The following is a 24,892-nucleotide window of genomic DNA, read 5'->3' on the forward strand; positions in this document are numbered from 1 at the left end:
AGTCTGGAAGGGCATCTAGGAATCTTTGGGTTGTCCGAGAATTTATAGCACAGCTTTTAATGATCCTTCGTTGGGGTCTGAGCAGATTATTTGTTGCGATTGCAAACGTAGTAAAATGGTGGTCTGATAGTCCAGGATTATGAGGAAGAACATTAAGATCCACAACATTTATTCCACGGGACAAAACTAGGTCCAGAGTATGACTGTGGCAGTGAGTAGGTCCGGAGACATGTTGGACAAAACCCACTGAGTTGATGATGTCTCCGAAAGCCTTTTGGTGTGGGTCTATGGACTTTTCCATGTGAATATTAAAGTCACCAAAAATTAGATCTTATCTGCCATGACTACAAGGTTGGATAGGAATTCAGGGAACTCAGTGAGGAACGCTGTACAGTATATGCCCCAGGAAGCCTGTAAACAGTAGCTATAAAAATAGATTGAGTAGGCAGCATAGATTTCATGACTAGAAGCTCAAAAGATGAAAACGCAGTTGTTTGTTTTTTGTAAATTGAAATTTGCTATCGTGAATCTTAGCAACACCTCCACCTTTGCGGGATGTGCGAGGGATATGGTCACTAGTGTAACCAGGAGGTGAGGCCTCATTTAACACAGTAAATTCATTAGGCTTAATGAGGCTATGTGGGACGTTAGCGTGCCCCCCGTGGCGCACCCTATCAACAGCAGGTGCATTTCAAGAGCGGCAAATTTGAAACCAAATAAATGTCCAAATTCAAATTTCTCAAACATACAACTAACTTACAGCCTTTGAAAGATAAACATCTTCTTAATCTAACCACGTTTACCGATTTCAAAAAGGTTTTACGGGGAAAGCATAAAGTTAGGTTATGTTAGGAGAGTACATTGACAATAGCTGTGTGCAATGCATTGTCGATTCAAAGACAGGCATCACCAAAACCATACAATCAGCTAAAATTATGCACTAACCTTTTACAATCTCCATCAGATGACATTCCTAGGACATTATGTTAGACAATGCATGCATTTTTAGTTCTATCAAGTTCATATTTATATCTAAAAACAGCGTTTTACTATGGCGTTGATGTTCAGGAAATCGTTTCCCTCCAATACCGGCAGTCAAGTCATGACAACAAAATAATTAATTAATATTAGAAAACATTGCTAAAATATTATATTGTCATTCAAAGAATTATAGATTTACATCTCTTGAACGCAATGGACTTGTCAGATTTAAAATTAACCTTACTGGGAAATCACACTTTGCAATAATCTGAGCACTGCGCCAGAAAAATACGCATTGCGATACAGACTAACCGCCATGTTGGAGGGATCTAAAATCGAAAATACTATGTAAATAATCCATTACCTTTGATTCTCTTCATCAGATGTCACTTCCAAAGAGTCCCAGGTCCATAACGAATGTAGTTTTGTTCAAAAAAGCTCATCATTTATGTCCAAAAACCTCCGTGTTGTAGCACATGATCTAAGCCAGCCGGACTTCACTTCACTTCAAGAACGGAAAAAATATATTTCCGTTCGTTCAAACATGTCAAACGTTGTATCGCATAAATCATTAGGGCCTTTTTTAACCAGAACATGAATAAAATTCAAGGCGGACCATTGGGTTTTCTTTTAAAACGTTTCGGAATGAGAGTACCCACCATCAAATCGCACGCCAGGGGTCTAATGGGCCATCACGTTCCGTGACTCTTATTCGGTCAGATCTCACTGTAGAACACTCAAAACACTTTGTAAAGGCTGGGGACATCTTGTGGAAGCAATAGGAAGTGCCAGAATATTCCTAACCCCCTTTGTTTTTCAATGGCATAGGCTCAAAGTCAATTCAACACATCAGGTATCCACTTCCTGTCAGAATCTGTCTCAGGGTTTTGCCTGCCAAATGAGTTCTGTTATACTCACAGACACCATTCAAACAGTTTTTGAAACTTTAGGGTGTTTTCTATCCATATATAATAAGTATATGCATATTGTAGTTACTGGGTAGGTGTAGGAGGCAGTTAAAAATGGGCACATATTTTTTAAAAAAATTCTCAATACTGCCCCCTAGCCCCAACAGGTTTTAAACCATGTTTCAGTCAGGCCAATCACATCAAGATTATGATCAGTGATTAGTTAATTGACTATAACTGCCTTGGAAGTGAGGGATCTAACATTAAGTAGCCCTGTTTTGAGATGTGAGATATCATAATCTCTTTCAATAATGACAGGAATGGAGGAGGTCTTTATTCCAGTGAGATTACTATGGCGAATACAGCCACGTATAGTTTTGCCCAACCTAGATCGAGGCACAGACACGGTCTCAATGGGGATAGCTGAGCTGACTACACTGTGCTAGTGGCAGTGGCAGACTCCACTAAGCTGGCAGACTGGCTAACAGCCTGCTGCCTGGCCTGCACCCTATCTCATTGTGGAGCTAGGGGAGTTAGAGCCCTGTCTATGTTGGTAGATAAGATGAGATCACCACTCCAGCTCGGCTGGAGTCCGTCACTCCTCAGCAGGCCAGGCTGTGTCGACATGACAAGATGAGAAATATTTGTGTTTAGACTGAGGATGTACAGGCTCATCCTACATCTGTGTGTGTGTGTGTGTGTGTGTGTGTGTGTGTGTGTGTGTGTGTGTGTGTGTGTGTCCTGGAATGAGAGAGTGAGACACATTGAAATAGAAAGAGGGAGAGAGATGGGGTACATTTAATTGGATTGAATGGGAAGAACTGTAAAATACATTTGTAAAAATCTCTCCATTCCTCCTCTCAGTGTTTGTCTTCTATCCAGCATTACGTAGACATGGCTAGAACATGTGAGGGGTTCTTCATTTGTCCCTACCTGCTGAGTACTGTCAGAACTCATGCAGTGCGAGCTTGGCAAATGGTGAGTTTAGCCCCACAGATACACAGTGGGAGATGTCTCACTGAGAAGGACTTTAGAAGGACCCCCCATCCTCTCCTCTTCCTCACACACACACACACACACACACACACACACACCCGCTGTACTGCTCCAGTAATGGGCAACACTATTCAATATGTCATTAGAGATGGGAGTGAAGGCTCTCTGGGCCTAAATTACGCTTTTCTTATGCATGCCTTTCCAATACACTTCTCACTAGTTAGTATTCAGACTTACAGTACCTTATGAATGTGCATAACGGGCTTTGCAGGCGTGGTTCTGTTGCGCGTGCTGAACAAATGTAATTCAATTGCTGAAAACCCTCCCACTTGCTTGCCAACAGATTTTCTTGGGGAGTTTTCATTCAATAGGGTTTTCAGTACATTTATTATACATTTAATTGGAATTGTGTCGACAGACTACAATATAGATAGAGAGAACGGGTTCAGAATATAGGGATCGATGAAAGAAAGACCTGCAAATGTAAAGCATATTCGTCTCAGTTTCAACACCAGCTGATAGATTAAAAAAATACTCTGATCTTGTAGATTATTTAGACATATTTTAGAGTTAGGAAAGTATATATTAATCATAAAAAAACTGTCTTGGAGAGCCTTTATGTCCAAAATATATTGATTAATAAAAAATACAGTAGTTGGCTTCATCCCGAAAATTGCCACATTCAGTTCTTTAACCCATGGTTATGTTGGAATATTAATGTATATATAACTAAAATATGAATAATAGTGTACAATATAGTAGGCTGTACCCTCGTCTACTGCCTACACTAACCATGGAACTGTTGGAAGCCATATGACTGGTTTCACATTTGTCTCCAGCGATGATAAGGTAAAATAGATCTAATACAAGTGTCATTTATATTTACAATTCCCTTATCCAGACGGCTTATACTTACCTAGCTTTTATCAATAGATCTTTCAAAGTTGTAAAATTACAGAGCATGGAGAATGGTGTCATTTCTTTCAGAAACAAAGTATATGCTTTTTCCACTTAGAACCGGTTGGATTGCTGGACCCTTATTCATGGTTTCAATCAATCAATGAAATGTATTTATAAAGCCCTTCTTACATCAGCCGATGTCACAAAGTGCTTATACAGATACCCAGCCTAAAACCCCAAACAGCAAGCAATACAGATGTAAAAGCACGGTGGCTAGGAAAAAGTCCCTAGAAAGGCAGGAACCTAAGAAGAAACCTAGAGAGGAACTAGGCTCTGAGGGGTGGCCAATCCTCTTCGGAGATTATAACATTACATGGCCAAGATGTTCAAACGTTCATAGATGACTAGCACGGTCAAATAATTATAATCACATTGGTTGTAGAGGGAGCAACAGATGGTGCAACAGGTCAGCACCTCAGGAGTAAATGTCAGTTGGCTTTTCATAGCATTCAGAGTTCGAAACAGCAGGTGCGGTAGAGAGAGATAGTCAAAAACAGCAGGTCCGGAACAAGGTAGCACATCCGGTGAACAGGTCATGGTTCCATAGCCGCAGCAGAACAGTTGAAATTGGAGCAGCAGTGCGACCAGGTGGATTGTGGACAGCAAGGAGTCATCAGGCCAGGTAATCCTGAGGCATGGTCTCAAAGCTCAGGTCCTCCGGGAGGGGAGGGAGAGATAGAGAATTAGAGGGAGCATACTTAATTTCACACAGGACACCGGATAAAACAGGAGAATTATACCAGATATAACAGACTGACCCTAGCACCCCAACACATAAACTATTGGAGCATAGATATTGGAGGCTGATGCGTAAAGGTAGTGGAATTATGAGGAAATTAAATCAAAGTCTGAATACGGCGTATCTTTGATCTCCACCCGGAACGAATAGTGGGTAAATGAAGTGAATAGCATGCTATTCTCATGCTTAAATTCAAGGTCAGAATACACAGAGAGAAAAGTGCATAACAAGGGAATGACGTGCCATTTACCCGTGCTTAACTTGGGTCAGAATCTGGGCCTAAAACATTAATCTGGGCCTAAAACATTAATCTGTGCCTAAAATATTAATCTTGGCCTGAAACATTAATAATGAGGAGAAGTGAACAATACTCCAATTGAGGGGAAGAGAGTAAATTGCCCTTTTTTTGTGTGTGAGTGTGTGCGTTATGTGTGTCCGTTGCATAATTATGTACCTACATGTATATGTGGTGTAATAGCTGTTCTGTTTTGTCCATTTTTATATTTTCAGCTGCCCACCCACGTTGTGTTCACTAAAGGGCAACATGTAACAATTTCATTGATATCTTCTCTGCCAGTATAATTTCAGTTGATCAGCAGAGTGACTGCTAGGCCATGGATCCAGACCCATATTACCAGTTGATCAGCAGAGTGACTGCTAGGCCATGGGTCCAGACCCGTATTACCAGTTGATCAGCAGAGTGACTGCTAGCCCATGGATCCAGCCCCGTATTACCAGTTGATCAGCAGAGTGACTGCTAGGCCATGGGTCCAGACCCATATTACCAGTTGATCAGCAGAGTGACTGCTAGGCCATGGATCCAGCCCCGTATTACCAGTTGATCAACAGAGTGACTGCTAGGCCATGGGTCCAGACCCGTATTACCAGTTGATCAGCAGAGTGACTGCTAGGCCATGGATCCAGCCCCGTATTACCAGTTGATCAACAGAGTGACTGCTAGGCCATGGATCCAGCCCCGTATTACCAGTTGATCAGCAGAGTGACTGACTGCTAGGCCATGGATCCAGCCCCGTATTACCAGTTGATCAGCAGAGTGACTGACTGCTAGGCCATGGATCCAGCCCCGTATTACCAGTTGATCAGCAGAGTGACTGACTGCTAGACCATATTACCCTCCCCAGGTCCTTTAACTGCACTATCATGCCTATTACACTTCTTGTGAACCTAATAGGATCTGAATTGCAGGTAATTGTTCAAACACAGCCCAATCAATATGTGCAACGCTCCATAGGGCTCAGCTTCAATACAACCAAGCATGAGAATAGCGACTGCCACCTACAATGATATGGGTTATTAAATATTTGCCTTTATCAATGTATCAAAATACTAGTTTGTCTGAATGGTACCCTATTCCCAATACAGTGCACTATTTTTGACCTATACTCCTGTCCCCATAGGATAATGCTTTTTGGTTCCATGTAAAAACGTTAATGTTCCAGGTACAACCATGTATGGTTCCACTCTCTGTGTAAAAGGTTCTACATGGAACTCAAAAGGGTTCTACCTGGAACCAAAAGGATTCTACTTGAAACCAGAAAGGGTTGTTCAAAGTGTTATGCTTTGTGGACAGACGAAGAATCCTTTTAGGTTCAAGATAGCACCTTTTATTCTAAGAGAGTATGTTGCCATTTCAGACAGGCTATATAGGGAGCACTGGTCAAAAGTAGTGCACTATAAAGGGAATAGGGTGCCATTATAGACACGACCCCTAGACGCGATTTTGAAGCTTCCCTTAGGCTTCCCTGAGGACCATAGCTTTCAGTCTGTTTGTACTTTGTATTTTCACCTTGTATTCTCAACTGTTGAAAAATCTTTTCAAGGTCAACCTTGTTAATGCCAATGTCAATCTATTTTAAGGAAAGAATGATTTAAGAATTGAAGAATGTAAGAAGGAAGCCGTATTTACACCAACCGTTCAGCAGCCACAATGTAATGACACACAGGACATGGAAGGTTGTTTAACACTGTGTGCTGCATGACCTCAACTGGTCTGCTTACCGTACCTAAACTGGTCTGCTTGCCATACCTAAACTGGTCTGCTTACTGCACCTGAACTGGTCTGCTTATCGTACCTCAACTGGTCTGCTTACCTTATCCCAACTGGTCTGCTTACCGTACCTCAACTGGTCTGCTTACCGTACCTCAACTGGTCTGCTTACCGTACCTCAACTGGTCTGCTTACTGCACCTGAACTGGTCTGCTTATCGTACCTCAACTGGTCTGCTTACCTTATCCCAACTGGTCTGCTTACTGTACCTCAACTGGTCTGCTTACTGTACCTCAACTGGTCTGCTTACCTTACCCCAACTGGTCTGCTTACCGTACCTCAACTGGTCTGCTTACCATACCTCAACTAGTCTGCTTACGGTACCTCAACTGGTCTGCTCACCGTACCTCAACTGGTCTGCTTACTCTACCTCAACTGGTCTGCTTACTGTACCTCAACTGGTCTGCTAACTATACCTCAACTGGTCTGTTTGCTGTACCTCAACTGGTCTGCTTACTATACATCAACTGGTCTGCTTACTGTACCTCACTGCCTCATAATGCGCACACGCACACACACACACACACACACACACACACACACACACACACACACACACACACACACACACACACACACAGTATTTGTATTTATTAAGGATCCACATTAGTTCCTGCTAAGGCAGCAGCTACTCTTCCTGGAAAAAAAAATAATGCTGTAGTATACATTATAATACAAATGTTAAACATAAAATACATTTTACAACATATTTCACAATACATTAAGTGTGTGCCCTCTGGCCACTACTCTACTACAACACAATCCAGCTGTACGTGTGTGTAAAGTGTGTATGTTGTGCGTTTGCATGTGTGTGTCTGTACCTGTGTGTGTGTGACTCTTCACAGTCCCTGCTGTTCCATAAATTGTATTTTTATCTGTTTTTGAAATCTGATTCTACTGCTTGCATCAGTTACTTGATGTGGAAGAGAGTTCCATGTAGTCATGGCTCTATCTAGTACTGTGCACCTCCCATAGTCTGTTCTGGACTTGGGGGCTGTGTGCTAGTTGTTTAACCTGTCTGGGCTAGGGGGCAGTATTTTCACGGCTGGATGAAAAACGTACCCAATTTAAACAGGTTACTACTGTCATGACGTTGGCCTGTGGGTAAGGTTTATGACCCCCCATAAATACCTTTCTCCCTTCCCCTCTCTCTCTGACCCTACTGAAGGACTGTTGAATAGCCTTTGTTAAATATAGAGAGTCTGGGAACATCAAACAAATGGGAAAAAAGGAACCATATTTCAGTAATAGAACCAGTTGGAAATATGCGTTGGAACTTAATGAGTATGGATGTCAGTTCGGTTGTCATCTGAGACATTATGACTGATGACAGGACGACATAAACTGTACCTGGGAAAGTCCACACATTCTAGTTATCGAATTCACATGGAATTTTTGTGCAATTTAAATGTTTGATATTGATATTGTTTGTTAGGAGATTAACCTCTCTAGGGCAGGCGGGACGAAATCGTCCCACCTACGTAACAGCCAGTTGAATCCTGTGGCGTGATTTTCAAATACCTAAGAAATGCTATTACTTCAATTTCTCAAACATATGACTATTTTACAGCTATTTAAAGACAAGACTCTCGTTAATCTAACCACACTGTCCGATTTCAAAAAGGCTTTACAACGAAAGCAAAACATTAGATTATGTCAGCAGAGTACCCAGCCAGAAATAATCAGACAGCCATTTTTCAAGCTAGCATATAATGTCACAAAAACCCAGAAGACAGCTAAATGCAGCACTAACCTTTGATGATCTTCATCAGATGACACACCTAGGACATTATGTTATACAATACATGCATGTTTTGTTCAATCAAGTTCATATTTATATCAAAAACCAGCTTTTTACATTAGCATGTGACGTTCAGAACTAGCATACCCCCCGCAAACTTCCGATGAATTTACTAACAATTTACTAATTTACTCACGATAAACGTTCACAAAAAGCATAACAATTATTTTAAGAATTATAGATACATTACTCCTCTATGCACTCGATATGTCCGATTTTAAAATAGCTTTTCGGTGAAAGCACATTTTGCAATATTCTAAGTAGATAGCCCGGCATCACATGGCTAGCTATTTAGACACCCAGCAAGTTTAGTACTCACCAAAGTCAGATTTACTATTAGAAAAGTTTGATTACCTTTCCTGTTCTTCGTCAGAATGCACTCCCAGGACTTCTACTTCAATAACAAATGTAGGTTTGGTCCAAAATAATCCATAGTTATGTTCCAATAGCAACGTTTTGTTTGTGCGTTCAAGACACTATCCCAATGGTAAATAACGGTCATGCGCACGGCACATTTCGTGACAAAAGATTTCTAAATATTTCATTACCGTACTTTGAAGCATATCAACCGCTGTTTAAAATCAATTTTTATGCCATTTTTCTCGTAAAAAAGCGATAATATTCGGACCGGGAATCTGCAATTAGGTAAACAGCCGAAAGAAAATACAGCACGGGGTCGAATCGGGCACGCGCCTAATTCCTTTGTCCTCTTATCGGCCACTTGGCAAAGGCGATTATGTGTTTCAGCCAGAGGCTGCCTCGTCATCGTTCAACTTTTTCCCGGGCTCTGAGAGCCTCTGGAAGCCATAGGAAGTGTCACGTTACAGGTAAGATCCCCACTCTTCAATAAACAGAGACAAGAAGAACGACTCCTTGTCAGACAGGCCACTTCCTGCATGAAACCTTCTCAGGTTTTTGCCTGCCATATGAGTTCTCTTATACTCACAGACACCATTCAAACAGTTTTAGAAACTTTAGGGTGTTTTCTATCCAAAGCCAATAATTATATGCATATTCTAGTTACTGGGCAGGAGTAGTAACCAGATTAAATCGGGTACGTTTTTTATCCGGCCGTGTAAATACTGCCCCCTACCCCCAACAGGTTAAATGTAATTTTAGCTTCCAAATGAGAGAATTGGGTTTTCATAAGGAAAGTGCCCTGCTTAATCAGTGGCCCACCCCTGTGAAGAGACAGGGGTTATAAATGATGAAACATACCCCAACTTCATCACGTTGCCTGTTAATCACACCGTGAGCTATGGTTCATTGAGCACTTCCTATTGCTTCCACTAGATGTCCCCAGTCTTTACAAAGTGATTTGAGTCTCCTACTGTGAAAACTGACACAATGGCACACTGTGGAACGTGGTCACACGGAGAGGTCCATCACCATTATGACGCCGGCGCCCCTGGTTACCCTCCCCTTTCGAAACGTTTTGAAACACAATGCAATCGTCCCCCTCAAATCTTATTGGAGCTCTCGTTGAAAAAGGCCCTACAGATTTATGTTATACAACGTTTGACATGTTTGAACGAACCTAAATAAGAAAAAAATGCATTTTGTTGAAAGAGCAGCCTCGCGCACGTCGGAACTTTTGGTTCAGCCTTCAGAACGCGCTAACAACAACAAGCTAATGGAACATAAAGGATGAACTTTTTTGAACGAAAATACATTTGTTGTGGACCTGGGATTCCTGGAAATGCCTAAGGATGAAGATAATCAAAGGTAAGCGATTATTGACAATAGTATACAAGACTAGATTTGATATGCGATTGTTCCAAGATGGCTAGCCTATTGCTATTGCTAGCCTATTGTTCTGAGTATCGCATCCCCTTTTATCGCAAAGTGTGATTACCCAGTAAAGTTATTTTTAAATCTGGCAATACAGGTGCTTTCAAGAGATATTCATCTATAAATCTTAGAATGACAATATTACATTTTAAAAATGTTTTCGAATAGTAATTTAGTAAATTGTAGCGCTGTTTCATCGGATGCATTTGAGGAAAAATAGTTAGTCAACGTTACGTGCCGATGTAAAATGCTGTTTTCATATATAAATATGAACTTTATCGAACAAAAGAATGCATGCATTGTGTAACATGATGTCCTAGGTGTGTCATCTGATGAAGTTTGTAAAAGGTTAGTGCTGCATTTAGCTGTTTTTTGGTTATTTGTTATGCATGTGGTTGGTCAGAAAATGGCTATGTGGCTACTTTTACAATATACTCCTCTAACATAATCTAATGTTTTGCTTTTGCTGTAAAGCCTTTTTGAAATCGGACAACGGGGTTCGATTCAGGAGAGGTGTATCTATAAAACGATATAATTTGAAAAAAACGTAAAAAGAAAAAAATATTACATTTTGTTATGCTAATGGTGATAGGATTTTTCACTGGATGTTCGTCCCACAGGGGTTAAAAGGACACATGTCAAGTACAGAACTAAGCCAACCTCAGCGTGAGCTTTGGTTGTGAATGGTATGAACTTTGAACGCTTATTCACTACAGAAGTGATACTTCCTAGCCGTTGAGTTAGTAGCGGCCGCTGTAGACGTGGGCTAGGAAAGGACGGACGACGGATCCAGTTTAACACACGACGAAGATACCACAACATATCCAATTTACCACCAGAGACATTCTTCCGAGGACAGGAAGATCTCTGTTGGCCAACCCGGCCAGCATCTATGACCAACCTACCGAAGCGCAGCTCAGAGTAAATATTTATTGCATTTTCCTTTTCCAAATGGGCGGAAATTTAGAATGCATACGATAATGTATTTACGATAGCATAGCTGCTGTTTCTTTTGTTCCTCAGTCTTCCCACTCTTTCATTCAAGCCCAACCCCCCTTTCTTTGTGTAACAAGCCGCCAGGGACGTTTTCTGTATTTGGAACCAAAACAACATTTGTTATTGAAGTAGAAGTCCTGGGACTGCATTCTGATGAAGAACAGCAAAGGTAATCCAATATTCTAATAGTAATTCTGAGTTTAGTGAGTCCCAAACTTGGTGGGTGTCAAAATAGCTATTTTAAAGATAAACTTCTCGTTAATCTAACCACATTGTCCGATTTCAAAAAGGCTTTACAGCGAAAGCAAAACATTAGATTATGTTAGGAGAGTACATAGACAAAAATAATCACCCAGCCATTTTCCAAGCAAGGACATGTGTCAATAAAACCCAAAACACAGCTAAATGAAGCAATAACCTTTGATGATCTTCATCAGATGACACTCCAAGGACATTATGTTACACAATAATGTATGTTTTGTTCGATAAAGTTCATATTTATATCCAAAAACAGCATTTTACATTGGCGCGTGATGTTCAGAAAATGTATTCCCACCAAAACGGCCGGTGAATGTGCACATAAATTTACAAAAATACTCATCATAAAAGTTGACAAAATATATAACAATTATTTTAAATAGGTAGACTACACCTGGATGCAACCGCTGTGTCAGATTTTAAAATAGCTTTACGGAGAAAGCACATTTTTCAATATTCTGAGTACATAGCTCAGCCATCACGGTGAGCTATTCAGACACCTGCCAAGTTTGGGGCAACCTAAACTCAGAATTAGTATTAGAAATATTCTCTTACCTTTGCTGATCTTCGTCAGAATGAACTCCCAGGACTGCTACTTCCACAAGAAATTTTGTTTTTGTTCGAAATAATCCATATTTATGTACAAATACCTCCGTTTTGTTCGTGCGTACAGATCACTTATCCAAAGGCATAACGCGCGAGTGCGGAACGAGAGACGAAAAGTCAAAATGTTCCATTACCGTACTTAGAAGCATGTCAAACGCTGTTTAAAATCAATCTTTATGGTATTTTTAACGTAAAATTGCGATAATATTCCAACCGGACAATAGCATATTCATTCAAGAAGAAAAAGAAGGAGGGGCGTTCAGAGTGTTTTCTATCCAAATCTACTAATAATATGCATATTCTAGTTTCTGGGCCAGAGTAGTAACCTGTTTAAATTGGGTACGTTTTTCATCCGGCTGTGAAAGTACTGCTCCTTAGCCCAGACAGGTTAACGAACACCCACCGTGTCCTGTTAGACAGGTAACTCTCAAACCACAATATAGCAGGAGCTGTAAAGCCATAACACATACGTTTTTTTCCAGCAGCGAACTATGATTGATAATGTCAAAAGCCGCACAGAAGTTTAACACAGCAGCTCCCACCATTTTTATTTCTTATAATACATTTCAGTCATTCATCCGTCATTTGTGTAAGTACCTTGCATGTTGAATGCCCTTCCCTATAACTGTGCTTAAAGTCTGTGGTTAATTTATTTACTGTGAAATAGCATTGTATCTGGTCAAACACACATTTTTCCAAAAGTTTACTATGGCTTGGTAACAGGATGATTGGTTGGCTATTTGAGCAGTAAAGTGTGCTTTACTATTTTTGTACGAGTGACAATATCGTCCGCTATCATCCTCACTAATTTTCCCTCCAAATTGTGAAACCCAGGTGGCTTGTCATTGTTGAGAGACAACAATAATTGTTTCACCCCTTCCACACTCAATTTATGGAATTACAAATTACAATACTTGCCTTTCATAATTTGGACAATTGTACTTGGATGTGTAGGTTCGGTGTTTGTTGCTGGCATGTCATGCCTAAGTTTGCTAATCTTGCCAATGAAAAAATCATTAAAGTAGTTGGCAATATTGGTGGGTATTGTGATGAATGAGCCATCTGATTCAATGAATGATAGAGCTGAGTTTGCCTTTTTGGCCAACATTTCATTTAAGGTTCTCCAAACAATTTTACTATCATTGTTTATAGAATTTATGTTTGTTTCATAGTATAGTTTCTTCTTCTTTTTGTTCTGTTTAGTCACATTATTATTTTTGAATTTGCAGTAGGTTTGCCAATTAGTATACTTATTTTCCATTCCCTTTTGCCACCTCCCTCTCAACCATAACGTTTTTCAATTCCTCAACATTCCATTGGGGATTTAACTGAGGTTAGCAATTACATAAAGTGCAGCTTCTGGTTACTCCTCATTACACACCACATGCCATGAAATATTATTTACATCATCAAGATAGGAAGCACCACAAAACTTATTGTATGACCTCTTATACAGAATATTAGGTACAGTCTTTGGAACTTTGGTTTTCCAAGATATGGCAACTATATTTTGATTACTACATCCAAAGCATTTCAATACTGCTTTACAGCAGATTTCTGCAGCATTAGTAAAGATATGATCAATACATGTCGATTTCATTCCTGTGCTGTTTGTAAATACCCTGGTAGGTTGACTGAACCAGGTTGCAGGCACTGGCTACAGTTTGAAACTTTTTCTTGAGTGGGCAGCTTGATGAAAGCCATTCAATATTTACATCGCCCAGAAAATATACCTCTCTGCTTGATAATGCATCAAATACATTATCAAGCATTTCACACATGTTATCCAGATAATGACTGTTAGAACTTGGTGTTCTATAGCAGATTCCCACCAGAATGGGCTTTAGGTGAGGTAGATGAACCTGTAGACATAACTTATATTATATAGTATTTAACATGAGATCCTCTCTAAGCTTAACAGGAATGTGGCTTTGAATATAGTCCGCAACACCACCCATGTTGGCATTTATGTATTTTCTGTAGATGTTATAACCATGTATTGCTACCACTATATTATAACCATCAGGAATCAAGGTAAGACAAGGATGCAGAAACGTTGAATAAACAATGGTTTAATAGTCCAAGGGGCAGGCAAGAGACAGGTCAAGGCAGGCAGAGGTCAATCATCCAGAGATGGGGCAAGGGTACCGGTCGGCAGGCAGGCTCAGGGTCAGGGGCAGGCAGAGTGCTCAGGCAGGTGGGTACAGAGATGGGACAGGCAAGGGTCAAAACCAGGAGGGCGAGATAAAGAGAGGCCGGTAAAAAACAGGAGCTGACAGGACAAACGCTGGTAAGCTTGACAAACAAGATGAACTGGCAACAGACAAACAGAGAACACAGGTGTAAGTACACAGGAGATAATGGGGTAGATGGGCGACACCTGGAGGGGGGTGGAGACAATCACAAAGACAGTTGAAACAGATCAGGGTGTGACAATAACATGTATTATCTAAAAGAGTTTCAGAGATTGTCAGTATATGAATGTCATCTGTTACCAGCAAGTTATCGATTTCATTAATTAACCTTGTTTCTTAGACAACATATATCAGTGTGAGATATTTTTAGCACTTTTCTGGGATGTTTGATAGTTGTGATTGTTTTACTAAGCATTTTATCAGAAGTAGACATGGCAATGATATTTATGTTTGAGCTGATAGTGCAGGGTGAGTTGCACACAGTGGACTTCCTACTAGGACACACCGCCTCAGTTCTAACTGTATAACTCTGTAACAATATTCGTCGTCTGAAGAAGATGAATCATCGGACCAAAACGCAGTGTGCTAAGTGTTCATGCTTATTTTAATAACTGAACACTAAAACAAAAATAACAAAGAGAATACTGAAACAGTTCCGTAAGGTGCAAACACTAAACAGAAATAACTACCCACAAAAACCCTGTGGGAAAAGGCTACCTAAGTATGGTTCCCAATCAGAGACAATGATAGACAGCTGTCCCTGATTGGGAACCATACCCTGCTAAAACAAAGAAATACACAAAACATAGAAAAGGGCACATAGAATGCCCACCCTAGTCACACCCTTGCCTAACCAAAATAGAGAACAAAACCCTCTCTATGGCCAGTGCGTGACAGTACCCCCCCCCCAAAGTTGCGGACTCCGGCCGCAAAACCTGACTCTAAGGGGAGGGTCCGGGTGGGCCTTCTTTACAGCGGCGGCTCTGGTGTGGGACGTGGACCCCGTTCCACCTTAGGCTTGGCCCACTTAGGTGGCGCCTCTGGAGTGGGGACCCTCGCCGCCGACCCCGGACTGGGGACCCTCTTAGCGGGCCCTGGACAGGCGGCCGACTCTGGCAGCTCCGGACAGGCGGGCGACTCTGGCAGCTCCGGACAGGAGGGCGACTCTGGCAGCTCCGGACAGGAGGGCGACTCTGGCAGCTCCGGACAGGCGGGCGACTCTGGCAGCTCCGGACAGGCGGGCGACTCTGGCAGCTCCGGACAGGCGGGCGACTCTGGCAGCTCCGGACAGGGGTCAGGCACAGGACTCACCAGGCTGGGGAGACATGCAGGAGGCCTGGCTCTGGGAGCAGGCACAGGACTCAACAGGCTGGGGAGACATGCAGGAGGCCTGGCTCTGGGAGCAGGCACAGGACTCACCAGGCTGGGGAGACATGCAGGAGGCCTGGCTCTGGGAGCAGGCACAGGACTCACCAGGCTGGGGAGACATGCACAATCCGCCCTGGCTGGATGCCCATTCTCGCATGGCACTTGCGGGGGGCTGGCATATAGCGCTCTGGGTTATGAGCGCGTACTTGAGGCACCGTGCGCTTCACCGCATAACATGGTGCCTAACCAGTACCCCGCTGCTTCCGGTAAGCACGGAAGCAGCGGCTGACTCCGCCAATCTCCCCAAAACTTTTTGGGGTGGCTGCCTCTCGTGCATGCTCCGCTGTCTCGCCGCCTCTCAGCTTTCGCTGCCTCTAGTCCCTCCTTCGGGCGGCGATATTCCCCAGCCTGTCTCCAGGGTCCCTTTCCATCCAAAATCTCCTCCCAAGTCCAGGAGTCCTGAACCCTCTGCTCCTCCATACCAAGCTGCTTGGTCCGTTGGTGGTGGGTAGTTCTGTAACGGTCGTCTTTGGAAGAAGGAGTAGACCAAAGCGCAGCGTGGTACGTGTTCATGATGTTTATTAATAACTTGAACACTGCAACAAAAAAACTAAGTGGAACAAAACGCAACAGCTCTGTCAGGTGTACACACCAAACAGAAAACAACTACCCACAAAAACCATGTGGGAAAAGGCTACCGAAGAATGGTTCCCAATCAGAGACAACGATAGACAGCTGTCCCTGATTGAGAACCATACCCAGCCAAAACAAAGAAATACACAAAACATAGAAAAGGGCACATAGAATGCCCACCCTAGTCACACCATGGCCTAAGTAAAATAGAGAACGAAACCCTCTCTATGGCCAGGGCGTGACAAACTCTGGTTCATAGACACATGATTACTGCATACAGTAGTTATAGGATCGAGAGAGGCATTCAGGGGATTTTGAGGGACATAACTTAGGATACTTACATTATGACTTCCAACACTCCTGGGACAATGTACATTTGCTGCAGCACTACGACAACTCAGCGACACAATGGTAGGGATTATCTGAGCTGGGATCGGGTCATTGATAAGTCATTGTCTCAAAGCAGCCTTGAAATGTGTGGACAGAATCCAGGAGCCAAGACCTGAAATATTTGGCCACTTTTTGGAATCTTTCAGAGCTAGAATCAGTTCTTTAAAATCAATTTTCAACAGTTCCGAGCTAGCCCTCCTGATCTCGTTTGACCCCACGTGGACTACGACAGCGTCAGCCCCCGGTAGATGCCATAGAACGGTAGAAAGCAGCCTTGTAATGTCCTGTACTTGTGCTCAAGGAAAGCACAGAGTTTCTGCCCCGGGAACCGAGATGTTTCTCACCATAGAGCTGCCGATGACGACAGCTGGTGCAAAGGTTGAGGAGGTGCGGCCGCTCTTTCACCTCGAATGGCCTCGCAGATCCTCCAAGGATTGATGGGCGGTGAGGCACAATGGACCCATGCCAGCTGTAGAATACATTTTGGCTGATGGAGGGGCCGGAGTCTGAGACACTGGTACCTACACGGTCCAATGAGGCGGGCACTCTGAAGACCTCAAACCGAGCTAGAAGCCACCGGAGAGGGAGACAGAACTGAGGTCTGATTGTTAGGTCTAAGTCAAAGGCAGGAAATGGTGTGTGTATGTGTGGGGGTGGGTGAGGGGAGGAGAGGACAGTTGTCACTCACTTATACTGATTGAAGGTGGAGGCTCAGGGGCTTGAGAGAGAGCCTTAAAGCTTAAAGAGAGAAGAGAGGAACAGCCAGTGAAGGGCCAAGATCTAGTCAGGCTGAATTACGGCCCCTTGTAGTGTTCTCAGATGTATAGAATAGTACCTTTAAAGAGGGATCGATGGCCTGACAAATTGCTCCAGAGAGGTACCTTCTTTATTGGGCCCCTCTGTGTGTGTGTGTCTGTCTGTCTGTCTGTAGCCAATGTATCACTGCATGGGTACCTGTGTAGTGGATGTATGTCATGTGTATATAAACCTGTAGTATTTTGTATGTATTACATTCATGGTCTTTGAAAACTGTGGTCCATTTGTGGTGGGTTTATTGTAGGATTGGGATTTGAATAGCTTGTTATTTTCATCTAGATCTCTTCCTAAATGGCTTGGCTAATGGTTGACCTACCATTGTCCCCTCACTGCCTGATGCTAGCTCTTTCCAATACTGACCCCTGAAAGAGAGGGGCACAATACTTTATTTTGAGGTTCTCACTGGGGGTCCACAGGCATCTTTAGTTTTTTTTACTCTTTTGTTCCATGGAGCTTCACCAGCTAAACTCTTGTCTCTTAGAATGTTTCATGGCTAAAAGAGAACCGAAAACTGGCAGCTTTCCACTGGGTTTATTAGCTTGAAAATGTGTAGCATCAAAATTAATTGGACTGATTTTATTATGGAGCTTTGGTGAATCCGACACAGAATAGATCTCTCTCTCTCTCTCTCTCCCCACCCCTCTCTCTTTCTCTCCTTTTTCTCCTTTCCTCCCTCCTCTTCTTGCTCTCCCATCCCATTTTGTAATAATTGTAATTAGGCTCTCTCTCTCTCTGTCTGTCTGTCTCTGCATGCACTGAATAAACTCACTCCTCCATTATACAATTACTGTCTCTCCATTCACAAACACAATAGAGCCAGCTACAGTGCCTTGCAAAAGTATTCATCCCCCTTGGTCTTTTTCCTATTTTGCTGCATTAAACCTGTAATTTAAATAGATTTTTATTTGGATTTCATGTAATGGACATATACAAAATAGTCCAAATTGGTGAAGTGAAATGAAAAAGTGATGCGTGCGTATGTATTCACCCTTTTTGCTATGAAGCCCCTAAATAAGATCTGGTGCAACCAATTACCTTCAGAACTCACATAATTAGTTAAATAAAGTCCACCTGTGTGCAATTTAAGTGTCACATGATCTCAGTATATATACAGTACACCTTTTCCGAAAGGCCCCAGAGTCTGCGACACCACTAAGCAAGGGGCACCACCAAGCAAGCGGCACCATGAAGACCAAGGAGCTCTCCAAACAGGTCAGGGACAAAGTTGTGGAGAAGTACAGATCAGGGTTGGGTTATAAAAAAATATCTGAAACATTGAACATCCCATGGAGCACCATTAAATTGTTATAGCCTTACCTTTTTGAAATCTTCCTTTATATTCTGTACAGCTACATCAAATCAAATGTTATTGGTCACATACACATATTTATCAGATGTTATTGTGGGTGTAGCGCAATGCTAGTGTTCCTAGCTCCAACAGTGCAGTAATATCAAACAATTCACAACAATACACAGAAATCCAAAAGCAAAATAATGGAATTAAGAAATATATACTAAATATTCGGATGAGCAATGTCAGAGTCCAGAGTATGAATATATATACTGTATGATATGAGTAAAACAGTATACACACATTATTAAAGTGACCAGTGTTCCATTATTAACTTCTCTAGGGTAGGGGGCAGTATTTTGACTTCCGGATGAAAGGCGTGCCCAAATTAAACGGCCTGCTACTCAGACTCAGAAGGTAGGATAAGTTTCTAAAACTGTTTGAATTATGTCTGTGAGTATAACAGAACTCATATGGCAGGCAAAAATCTGAGAAAAATCCAACCAGGAAGTGTGGAAATCTGAGGGTTTTAGTTTTTCAAGTGATTCCCTATCCAGTATACAGTGACTTAGGGTTCATTTTGCGCTTCCTAAGGCTTCCACTAGATGTCAACAGTCTTTAGAACGTTGTTTCATGCTTCTACTGTGAATATGGAGCGAACAAGACGGCCTGGAAGTTGATGAGTGAGAAAATGACATGAGCTCAGAGGCGCGCCCTCACGTGAGAGTTAGCTGTGTTCCTTTTCTTTTCTGAAGACATTGGAATTGTCCGGTTGGAATATTACTGAACATTTATGTTAAAAACATCCTAAAGATTGATGCTATACATCGTTTGACATATTTCTACGAACATAAATATAACTTTTTTTACTTTTGTCGTGACATTTACGTGCGCTTCTTGCATTTGGAGTAGTGGACTGAACACGCGAACAAAAGGATGTATTTGGACATAAATGATGGACTTTATCGAACAAAACAAACATTTATTGTGGACCTGGGATTTCTGGGAGTGCATTCTGATGGAGATCATCAAAGGTGAGTGAATATTTAGAATATTATTTCGGAGTTTTGTTGACACCAAAAAAGGGCGGGTTTGGTTTCGTGTCTGAACGCTCTGCTCAGATTATTGCAAAGTGTGCTTTCGCTGTAATTTTTTTTAAAATCTGACACAGAGGTTGCATTAAGGAGAAGTGTATCTATAATTCTTTGAATAACAGTTTAATATTTTATCAACATTTATGATGAGTGTTTCTGTAAATTGATGTGCTCATTCACCGGAAGTTTTGGGAGGCAAAACATTTCTGAACATTTCACACCAATGTAAAATGGGATTTTTGCATATAAATATGAACTTTATTGAGCAAAACATACATGTATTGTGTAACATGAAGTCCTATGAAGGCTATCTGATGAAGATCATGAAAGGTTAGTAATTCATTTTAGCTGAATTTCTGTTTTTTGTGACGTTCTCCTTGCTTGGAAAATGGCTGTGTGGTTTTTCTTGTTAGGTGATGTCCTAACATAATCTAATGTTATGCTTTCGCCGTAAAGCCTTTTTGAAATCGGACAATGTGGTTGGATTAACGAGACGTGTATCTTTAAAATGGGATATAATAGTTGTATGTTCGAGAAATTTGAATGATGAGATTTTTGTTGTTTTGAATTTGGCACCCTGCTATTTCACTAGCTGTTGACGCTAGTGTCCCACATACCCCAGAGAGGTTAACTTTTTAGTGACTGGGGGCAGTATTCAGAAAGTCGGATGAATGACGAGCACAAATTAAACTGCCTACTACTCGGGCTCAGACCATAGAATATGCATATTATTAGTAGATTTGGATAGAAAACACGCTGAAGTTTCTACAACTGTTTGAATGATGTCTGTGAGTATAACATAACTCATATGGCAGACAAAAACCTGAGAAAAAATCCAACCAGGAAGTGAGTTGTAGTTCTTCTATCTAATCCCTATTCAAACGACATTGTCTGTGGGCTCATTTTGCACTTCCTAAGGCTTCCATTGGCTGTCAACAGCCTTTAAAAACTTGTTTCATCCGTCTACTGTTGCTGGGCAGAGAATAGGAGCTCAGTCAATCAGTGGACTGCCAGGGACCAGTGGGTTGTTACTGCACGGGCACATTGGCGCGCCTCTCCTTCTTTTTCCTCTGAAATGAATACGCTATTGTCCGGTTGGAATATTATCAACGTTTTATGTTAAAAAGACCCTAAGTATTGATTGTAAACATCGTTTGACATGTTTCTATGAACGGTAATGGAACTTTTTAACTTTTCGTCTCTGGTTCTGCGCTCTCGCGTTATGCCTTTGGATTAGTGACCTGAACGCACGAACAAAGCGGAGGTATTTGGACATAAATATGGAGTATTTCGAACAAAAAGAAAATTTCTGGGATTCCTGGGATTGCATTCCGACAAAGATCAGCAAAGGTAAGGGAAGATTTATAATACTAATTCTGAGTTTAGTTGACTCCAGAACTTGGCAGGTAACTGTATAGCTTGCTTTGATGGTTGAGCTCTGTACTCAGAATATTGAAAAATGTGCTTTCGCCGGAAAGCTATTTTAAAATCTGACACAGCGGTTGCATTATTAAGGAGTAGTATATCTATAATTCTTTCAATAACTGTTGTAAAGTTTATCAATGTTTATGATGAGTATTTTTGTAAATTGATGTGCTCATTCACCGAGAGTTTTGGTGGGAATACATTTTCTGAACATCACGCGCCAATGTAAAATGGGGTTTATGGCTATAAATATGAACTTTATCAAACAAAACATACATGTATTTTGTAACATTGAGTCCTGGGAGTGTTATCTGATGAAGATCATCAAAGGTTAGTGCTTCATTTTAGCTGTATTTCTGGTTTTTGTGACACCTGTCCTTGCTTGTAAAATGGCTGTGTGGCTTTTATTTTTTAGGCGCTGTCCTAACATAATTGTAACGCCCTGGCCATAGAAAGGGGTTTTTGCTCTTTATTTTGGTTAGGCCAGGGTGTTACATTGGGGGGGGGTTCTATGTGCATTTTTCTATGTTGGTTTGTTTCATTGATTTTGGCCGTGTGGCTTCCAATCAGGCACAGCTGTAGAGTGTTGTTGCTGATTGGGAGTCACACATAAGTGCCTGTTTTTCCGTTGGGGTTTTGTGGGTAATTGTTTCTGTTAGTGTTTTGCACCTGACAGGACTGTTTGGCTGTCGGTTTTCTTATTTTTGTATAGTGTTCTTTCGTCTATTAAATATTCAATGATGAACACTAACTCCGCTGCACCTTGGTCTTCTCTCTCTCACGACAGCCATTACAATAATCTAATGTTTTGCTTTCGCCGTAAAGCCTTTTTGAAATCAGACAACGAGGTTGGGTTAACCTGTTTGGGGTAGGGGGCAGTATTGAGAATTTTGGAAAAAATATGTTCCCATTTTTAACTGCCTCCTACACCAACTCAGAAGCTAGAATATGCATATTATTGTTCAGGTTTGGATAGAAAACACTCTGAATTTTCTAAAACTGTTTGAATGGTGTCTGAGTATAACAGAACTCCTATGGCAGGCAAAAACCTGACAAGGTTTCAAGCAGGAAGTACCCTGTCTGACAAGGAGTCGTGCGTCTTGCATCTTTTTATTGAAAAGTAAGGATCTTAGCTGTAACGTGACAATTCCCAGGGCTCCAATAGGCTCTCAGAGCCCGCGAAATAACTGAAGGTTTACGAGGGAGCCTCAGGTTGAAACAGATTATCGCCTTTTGTAAGTGGATGCTCAGAGGACCTTTGAATGATGAGCGTGCATGAGTCGCTCCCGAGGAGAAATTTTATTCGGCTGTTTAGGCTCAATGCATACTCCCGGTCGGAATATTATCACTTCTCTACGACATAAATGGCATAAAAATTGGTTTTAAACAGCGGTTGACATGCTTCGAAGTACGGTAATGGAATATTTAGACATTTTTGACACGCCAATGCGCCATGCGCGAGACCGTGAAGAAGCATTCTAGAACTCACGAACAAAACGTCGCTGTTTGGATATAACGATGGATTATTTGGGACCAAACCAACATTTGTTATTGAAGTAGAAGTCCTGGCAGTGTATTCTGATGAAGAACAAGCAAGGTAAGAACATTTTTCTTATAGGAAATGTGATTTTGGTGGATGCTGACCTGGGTGGGTATCTAAATAGCTAGCCCTGTAATGCCGGGCTATGTACTTAGATTTTTGCAAAATGTGCTTCATCCGAAAAGCTATTTTAAAATCGGACATATCGAGTGCATAGAGGAGTAATGTATCTATAATTCTTAAAATAATTGTTATGCTTTTTGTGAACGTTTATCGTGAGTAATTTAGCAAACTGTTAGTAAATTCAACGGAAGTTTGCCGGGGGTTATGCGTTTTCTGAACGTCACATGCTAATGCAAAAAGCTGTTTTTTGATATAAATATGAACTTGATTGAACAGACATGCATGTATTGTATAACACAATGTCCTAGGTGTGTCATCTGATGAAGATCATCAAAGGTTAGTGCTGCATTTAGCTGTGGTTTGGGTTTGTGTGACATTATATGCTAGCTTGAAAAATGGCTGTCTGATTTTTTCTGGCTGGGCACTCTGCTGACATAATCTAATGTTTTGCTTTCGTTGTAAAGCCTTTTTGAAATCGGACAGTGGGGTTAGATTAACGAGATTCTTGTCTTTAAATAGCTGTAAAATAGTCATATGTTTGAGAAATTGAAGTAATAGTATTTCTAACGATTCAAAAATCGCGCCACTGGAATTTCAGTAGCTGTTACGTAGGTGGGACGAAATCGTCCCACATACCCCAGAGAGGTTAAGGAGAGTGTATCTTTAAAATGGTGTAAAATAGTTGTATGTTTGAGAAATTTGAATGATGAAATTTGATGTTTTGAATTTGCCACCCTGCTATTTCACTGGCTGTACCGCGGGTGGGACGCTAGCTTCCCACATAGCCCATACTAGTTAAAGTGACCAGTGATTCCATGTGCATAGGGCAGCAACCTCTAAGGTGGATAGCTAAGCAGCCGAGCTACAGGAAATGTAGGAGTTGTTCCTCTTCCCTCACTTCTGATGTAAAACTCAATGCCTCTCTCTCTCTCTCTTTTTGTCATCTTACAGGAAAAGAAGACTTTGTGGCGACCTTCAAGGGATCCGAGTTCTTCTGCTACGACTTGTCCTTGAACCCGATCCAGAGCAGCAGCGACGAGATCACCCTGTCCTTCAAGACGTTACAGAGGAACGGTCTGATGCTTCACACGGGGAAGTCTGCAGACTATGTCAACCTTGCCCTGAAAAACGGAGCTGTGTCGCTGGTCATTAATTTGGGATCTGGAGCCTTTGAAGCTCTGGTGGAACCGGTCAATGGGAAATTCAATGACAATGATTGGCATGATGTCAAAGTTACAAGGAATCTACGTCAGGTAACAGTACAGAGGGGGACTGCCATGGAGACTTAGTATTAAACTAGTTTAGATGTGCCACATTTGATTGAATTTGATCATTACAATCAAATTATTTTAACTATTTTGGAATAAGTATTTGGATTGATTATAATAATGATTTGATCTGTAATAAGACATGAGGAAGGTGGTGCTGCATTTGAGGAGGGACACATATAGACCAATGGTAGGCATCGATAGAGGACAGACCGTGGAATATCAGAGGCATCAATAGTGGAAAGACAATGTCAAAAAGATCACAGCTCGTACCGAGTGTCACTTTGTTCAGAGAAGCTGATCTCTGAGTCATCCATTTATTTTCCCACTATAGTTGTGACCGCAATGAACAGCCTCTATTGACTATTAGAGGATCAGCCTTCTCCTTGGTGACCTCTGGGTCTTTGGCTGCTTTACACATGCTATTTTTAATGAAAATACAAAGCACGCGAAGATGGGTTTTTATGTTAGAATACAGCTTGGAAAGATTGCTACAGTTACACCCCCAAAAAAGTAAATTAAGAAACATATAAGCAACACAGTTTACAAGTGACACTGTTTGCTTTATGCCATATAGGTGGAAGTACAGAATATAATGGCTTTCACTTGTACAGCATCCTACCAACACACTAGCTCTCTGGATGT

The 24,892-nt window shown here is 41.6% G+C and overlaps 1 protein-coding gene across 17 annotated transcripts in view; it reads left to right on the forward strand.

Moving 5' to 3' along the window:
* The window catches only part of LOC115152808 (neurexin-1a), a 758,004-nt gene that overhangs the window by 212,001 nt on the left and 521,111 nt on the right, over positions 1-24,892 (forward strand). For all 17 annotated transcript variants that reach the window (XM_029697621.1, XM_029697623.1, XM_029697634.1 and 14 more), the window contains one exon: positions 23,931-24,232. In XM_029697621.1, coding sequence (XP_029553481.1) covers positions 23,931-24,232 — 302 coding nt within the window. The remainder of the gene's footprint in view (positions 1-23,930; positions 24,233-24,892) is intronic.

The sequence above is a fragment of the Salmo trutta genome, chromosome 18 (genome assembly GCF_901001165.1).
Source record: "Salmo trutta chromosome 18, fSalTru1.1, whole genome shotgun sequence".
NCBI lineage: Eukaryota > Metazoa > Chordata > Actinopteri > Salmoniformes > Salmonidae > Salmo > Salmo trutta.